The sequence below is a fragment of the Vigna umbellata genome, chromosome 5 (genome assembly GCF_029865625.1).
Source record: "Vigna umbellata cultivar VRB3 chromosome 5, Vumbellata_1.0, whole genome shotgun sequence".
NCBI lineage: Eukaryota > Viridiplantae > Streptophyta > Magnoliopsida > Fabales > Fabaceae > Vigna > Vigna umbellata.
The window spans coordinates 14,922,515-14,929,718 of NC_142169.1; the positions used below are offsets into that span (position 1 = coordinate 14,922,515).

General features: G+C 30.1%; 1 protein-coding gene and 1 long non-coding RNA gene across 2 annotated transcripts; one reads left to right on the forward strand and one right to left on the reverse strand.

Moving 5' to 3' along the window:
* Positions 1–244: 244 nt before the first annotated feature.
* Positions 245–840, forward strand: LOC148197792 (uncharacterized). The gene is made up of 3 exons (XR_015786801.1): positions 245–360; positions 455–522; positions 623–840. It is a non-coding gene; the product is annotated as an uncharacterized LOC148197792 (long non-coding RNA).
* A 4,388-nt stretch (positions 841–5,228) lies between these two features.
* LOC148197793 (CASP-like protein 1F2) lies at positions 5,229–6,938 on the reverse strand. The gene is made up of 3 exons (XM_088115176.1): positions 6,501–6,938; positions 6,287–6,407; positions 5,229–5,653 (listed from the first exon to the last, which is right to left on the reverse strand). The coding sequence occupies exons 1-3, from the start codon at positions 6,749–6,751 to the stop codon at positions 5,396–5,398; spliced, it is 630 nt and encodes a 209-aa protein (XP_087971302.1). The 5' UTR covers positions 6,752–6,938; the 3' UTR covers positions 5,229–5,395.
* Positions 6,939–7,204: the final 266 nt, after the last annotated feature.

The window sequence follows — 7,204 nt, forward strand, 5'->3', positions numbered from 1 at the left end:
AGTTTCCCGTCCTTTAATTTCTCCATTTAATTTATGTTTTCCTTTACATTGTATTTCTATCATGAAATGACCCTAGGAAAGCTATTGGTAAACATGTGTCATGTATTGTACGACATCTCTAACAAAAAGGTATATTTTGGGAAGCTAATATCCCTGAAATTATTTCTTTGTTTAAATATTTCTTTATACATGTATAACATCTATATGAAATCAAAAGTCTTCTCAACTTATTTTCTACTTTAGGATTTTCTGAATCATGATTATAATTATTATGATTTCTGTTGCTTTAGTAAGATATAATGCAAATGAAAATCAAACGGTGACAAACTTGTTTCAACAAAGGAGGATTCTTAAACATAGGTATGTATCCCAATATAAACGCACTACTCTGTCTTGTGTTGTGTAAGTCATTTTATATCTTCAAATTTACTAAGCTAGAGTGATGACTATGCAGATATTACCTTGTGGAGAGAGCTAAGGATGCTAATATTGTTGGGATTTTAGTTGGAACTCTTGGAGTTGGTATGTCGTCTTGGTAAAACTACCGTGTTCTGTGTATATAGATATATTTCTTAATTTGATTTGTTTCAATCTTACATCTTTATATTTCTTTTTATAACAGTTGAATTCATTAAGGATGGATTTTGAAGAATTATGTGCAGCTGTGTTAAGTGTGCATCAACTTGAAGTTCTTGATTGTTGGGAATAACATGCTCGTTGTGTCTACTATGAACTATATGTATCAAAATCAACATTGTTAATGAACATCTTTCTCAGTCATATTTTTAGTATTTTAATTTAGTATTAAACATTTTTTTTAATTTTATATATAAACAATTAGATGTATGAATTATATTAATATATTAAATAATGTAGTTTATTTTATATATAATATTCACTTTTAGTTTATATTATTTCATTGTCTGTGTGGTTATTAAAACTAATTTGATCATGATTCCATTTTATCACAATCAAAAACTAAAAAAAATAATCTGCACACATTTCCAGCGGTTTTTCCAAAACCCTTGGAAATACTGGCGGTTTCTGAGGAACCCCATTAATATCGACGGTTTTTCCAAAACTCCCGTTAATACCGTCGATTTTTTCAAAACTCCCGTTAATACCGACAGTTTTTCTAAAACCTTGCTAATACCGACGGTTTTTCAAAATAATATCGACGATTTTTTAAAACACCGCCGGTAATTATTTAGCAACGTAAATTTTTTTAAAGATTTTTCGAACCGCATTTTTCAAAAGTTAAAGCCGCCAGAAATAGAAAAAAATAACTTCCAAAATTGTAATTTTTTGTAATGATCGATGTACCGTATAGAAGACCAGGTATCTCAAGTCTCCTAACCTCAATAATAATTGTCCTGACACACTTAAAAGTCTTACATTATTAAGAGTCAATGAAAGTTTATATATATAGTCCTCCTTCACCGTGTGAAAACAATTTTCAAGACAAAATTGTTATGAGAGTGAATCTAACCTTCAAAGAAAATAATACCTCGTATATAATGACTTTAATTGATGTTGAACGTATTCACATTTATCAAAGCACTTTTTTTATATTTTAAAATTTTAATTTTCATAATTTTTGTTTAAATTTTAGCTAATATGATATTTTTAAATAAGACGAAATATAATAGCCACTTTATAAATATATAGAAAAAACAAATATTATAGATTAAAAATATAAGCGATGAAAATGTCTATTTTATTAAAATTGGATGCCAATTTTAAAACTAGAAAAGAAAATAAATATTATATAACAATATAAAAAAATAATTAAGCTCAATTTCTTCTAGAAGCTTTAATGTAATCAAATAAGTCCATTTTACAATTTAATCTGGATTGACGAAATTACCCATTTCACAACTTCAATATTTGCAATATATTAGAGTGAAGGTGGAGGAGCACAATCTTCCCATAGCCTCATGACATCACCGAGCCATGAAAGCTAACTTGTCCTTGAAGATATGCATGAGTAACATTGATAAGACACGTAAAGTAGCGTGGCTAAATGAGTAATTTTCTCTTTCTTGGATTAGACGATTTCGCTAGAAACGTTACGATCTCAATGTGGAAAACTTATTTTGGATGCATCTCATACACCAAATGGGAATCACTTATGTATCTGTATATCTAAAATATCACAATTATTGCCTCTTTTAAAAGGAAATAATAATAGTTCTGAGATAGGCGTGGGGTTGGGCTTAGAGAAAATATTACAAACTTCCAGTTTATACAACGCAACCATCATTGATCTTTATTTTAACTTTATTCAAGGTTGAATACGAAATAAACAAGTAGATATTAGTTGGAAGAGTCTACTAGTAATTCCAAATAATTATGTTTTGAAAGTCACTACGATAAAGAATTTAAACTTTCGAAAAAAAAGATGTAAATTATTCTTTCACGTCTTGCTTAGATGTTTTTCTCTTTTAGTAAATATTCTTTCTTACACACGACTTTGGAAAATCTAGAATAGAAAAAAAAAATAGATATTAATTAAACACTTTTGTGACCATTTGGTAATGGGTTAAATATGTTTTTAGTCCCTGAACTATCAGACGATTTTGTTTTTAGTCCCTGAACTATCAGACGATTTTGTTTTTAGTCCCTGCTCAGAACTTTGATGGTTTTTAGTCCTTATAGTTTTGAAACTCTGAGTATTAGTCCTTCAAATTGAACGGTGTTAAGTTTTTGCCACATCCACAAAAACTTAATACCGTCCATTTTTAAGGACTAATACTCAGAGTTTCAAAACTATAAGGACTAAAAACCATCAAAGTTCTGAGCAGGGACTAAAAACAAAATCGTCTGATAGTTCAGGAACTAAAAACATATTTAACCCTTTGGTAATTCGTGCATCTCCTTAGTAATTATATACGTAGGGTATTTTGTTAAAACTGTAACCACTCAACATCATTATATTCAGAGATAACTCTAAACTTCACCTATCGATCTCAACTCAAGAATACAACCTTTCCTCGCATTTAACAAAATAAATTTCACAACAATTAAGGACCATGTCATCTCTAAAGACAGTCACTACACAAAAAAAAAAGATTTTTTTCTTTAGATAATTTCCCACAAAATAAGATTTATGTAAATTATGATTATCTACGAAAATATTTACAGATAATGTTGTTATTGATGAGAGAAAGGAAAACATGAAACAAATTACTCATGAGTAAATTTACCCATGAATAGGGTGGGAAAGTTACATGAGTATTATTATTTAATTCATGGATAAAATAAAAAAACAAAAATGTTTAAAATTTCTCCAAAATCTATAGATGTCATTTCAATTTCAATTAAGTTAACATTTCATAATTCCTTATTAAAATCTTATTCTCAAAAAGTCTCAAAATTTCTTTATTTCGAATGTGATAAAAATCATAAATCCTCAAGTCTCTCCTTAATGTTTTGTTTGTATCTACAATTCCATTGTTTTCACATTAATAAACGGATGTATTACAAATTTGTATCAGAGAAAATTATTCTGTTCACACATTTTGGAGGAGATTTAGCATGATACATTGTGCATGTTCCTAAATAAGACCAAAAATAACCTTTCCTTTTATTTCAAATTAAAATGTAATTACCACATATGTGAAATATGCAAAGTTGTGAAAACAATTAAGATTCCTGTTACACACATAGTGATATTCTTCGGCTCTTTGACCACACATGGGAGGGTGTGCTTAATGAATTTAAAACGCCATCAATGTTATGTTTGAGAGCTAGATGTGTTGCCTTCAATATAACCTTCAAAGTGTGAGAGTATCGTGATCTTGGTGCTAGAGGATAAGGAGGTGTGCTGATTTCTCGTGGTGTAGCTCGTAGAGGAGAAGGTGCAGTGTTCTTAATCCACATGCAAGGTTCTTTAGATAAGAAAACTTTCCAGAATCAATTCTTCCCCATTTATAAGTTCATGTAAACATTACGGGTATCCATTACGAGGTTGTATGGAACAGATTCCAAAATCCTTCAATCAATTTTGTGTTATGCTCAATCAATTCTATGCAAAGGAAGTTGGTGGGATCGACTATGTGCATGTTGTTCTATTCATGAAATAACATGGAATTGATTCCATCGTGTTATAAATACAAGTAGAATCAATTATGTTCATTTATACCAGGGTATAAGAGAATTGATTGTGTTTATTCATTGGTATTGGAATATTGATTATGGTTGCAAGAGAATCGACTTTGTGTATTTGATTAAATGACCATGAGACTAGAATCAATTCCATGGTCCCAAAATATGTCGCAGAATAGATTGTGTTCTTTCACATGGAAATCATGGAATTGATTATGTTTGTGAGAGAATCGATTTTATGTATTTGATGGAATGACCATTGAAATCAAGCTTGTTGAGCTTTCTTATTGAGTTTGTCAAACTTGCTTGTAGAGTTTGCCGAACTTTTACTTTGCTATCGAGCTTGTTCAGATTTATCAGAGTTATTTTATAGATTAAAATCACTTTCATTACAAATTGTACCGAAAAGTTTTCATAAAAAATCACTATTAAAACTAAAAAACTACTATTTTGTCTCTTAAATTATATAATTCTTTAAAAATATTAATTTTTTTATGTTACATTCTCATGATGATGATGATAATAATCATAAATACTTTTAGTTTCTATTTAGTAATTAAAATTAAAACATCTTAAATAAAAGGAATCGTTGAACCATATCCCAGGAAAAAGACAAAAAATATAAAATCATTAATAGCTAATGTCCAAAATATATACAACATTTAAGACAAACAATTATTATTATTATTGAAGTAAATAGAGGTGGAAACTAGGAATATGTCTCCCGGATCAGGTGCATTTCATAGAAAGAGAGGGTAAAATGATACACATTTCATATCAAATTATATGTGATTTAAAATTTTTAAAAATATATTAAGAATAATAATTAATATACACCGTTCTATATAACTTCATTAAAGTTTTCCTTTCAATAGTAAGTCACATTTACGTTAATAACGGACTTGGTGGGTCCGAATAACAAGTTTTGATATTAGAACGAATATAAAATGTTGGTTATATTTGAGTTATTCGTTATTGAACTTGGGATCTACTTAAGGTGAAAAGTCCTGATTTTATTTTATTTTGTTTGTAAATAGCAAAATGAATAATAATTAGTTATAAATTTATGGAAGAACATGATATAAGTTATGGTAGAAAATAAGTTGTGTAGAAGAAAGAGATTGAAAGAGAAATAAATGCAGGAAATGTTATATATATCTATAATAAGGGAGTTTGTGTAGGATAGGCAAGAGGCTAAATGGTGTTGTAGGTAGCATTTATGAGGCATTAACGAAAATAAAAAGTTGTTGAAGAAGCATAGAATCCATTACATATAAAATAAGAATAGCTAGGTGGTGTGGTGTGGTTGGTTTTGTGTAGTTTTGTTGGGAGAAGAAAAGAGGGAGTTGTAGGCTGATAAAATAGTGAGTGCAAAATAGGCAATGAAGGCAAAATAAGAAAGCAAAAGGGAAACCAAGTTTCTTCTGCAGAATTTAGTGACATGATCACATATTGGCTGCCAACCCACATGCTTTTCTCCAAACTGTCCCACGTACCCTATGGAAGTTGCTGCTGCACATCCAGCTATTAACACCACCGTCATCACCTGCAAAAACTCAACTTCAATTTCTCTTCACCCTTTTTCTCTTTCTATCTTATTCTACAACATATCTAATTTCACTTTACAAATAATACCATAATTTATATGTTGATATAAACATTTTCCAAATACAACTTCAGTTCTAATTAAAATGGAATGAAGATTACACATGCTACTCATATATGTTTAGTACTGGTTCAAACAAAATTTTCCAGTTCTACAAACTGCTTATTCACAACAGAGTCAAACTTTAACAACTCTACTCTAATTATGTATATGGAGTTTTATAAATTTTAACAGACTCAAATATATTAATTGAAATTAATCTCATTTTAAATCTAATTATTAAATGTTTTAATTTGAAAAACTACTTCAGATTTATTAAATTTGAAACTTTTTTGTTTACATAGAATGCTTAATTACTGTCAAATGTAAAAGATTATTTAAATATTAAACAATCTTAAATCCAAATAACATTTTAATAAAATCCAAAGAAACTATTAATATATCGATGATAAAAGATAAACATTATAGAAACTAACAAAAAAATGTAACTTTTGTATGTGTATTATCTTTATATTCAACAGTGAATTAAAAAATAAAACATGTTACGAGAGAAGGGGTGAGAAATAAGCTTACCATGTCGTGCAAGAGGATAAAGAAATTGTAGTTAGGTGACGGCTGACGTTTTATCAGACAGTTGGCTATCAGTGTCAGGAAGGACATGGCAGCCACCACACAATTCGCCGCAACAAAAAATCTGTGATAGGGAGAGAAAAGAAAACACAGAGGGTAATCGAAAAGAAGAAAAAGATGAAATCTTTGTGTGAAAAATGAAAGAATGTGAAGTTACTTTAAGGAGGGTGAGTAGTAGAAGTGGGATTCGAAACGGAGACCGAAGATGAAAACGGTTTGGCTGTTGGTGACGGTGATTGCGACAGATGCTGCGGAGAGGAGAGTGGGTAGGAGTCTGAGGATGTTCTGAGCCATTAAGATTTTTGTTGTCTTACGTTGTTGTTGTTGTTGTTGTTGAGAGATTGTGGTTGAGGTTGGGGAAGATTTGGATTTTGAGTTGAGAATGGAGGAATCTTTGGCGTCAGCCATATGGGAATTGGGAAAGGAAGAAAGGGAAATTGGGGAAGAAAAAGACAGAGAATGGAAGGCAGAGAATGAGATGTGGAGAAAGAGCTTTATAACTTTTACAGTAAAGAGAGAGAGTCTCACAAGGAAGCAATGAAATTGACCTTGTGGAAATACTGGGATGTGTGCAGTTGAGTCAAGGTTGTGTGTAACTGTTAGTGTGTGGGCTTCAGAACATAAATTGCTAAAAGAGAAAAGGGTGTTGCTCCCTCCACCTTTACCCTTTGCTACCTCCACCTCTCCATTCTACTTTTATCCCTCCTTTCATCTCTTTATTTCTATTTAATCTTTATGTAAAGTTTATTTTAGGTTAATATTTTTTAACTCTAATCTCTTATGCGTGGTACACAACCTCTTTTTCCTCACGATATATTTTATTGTTTTATTGTGTTCTTTTTTTTTTGTTTTTACATTCAT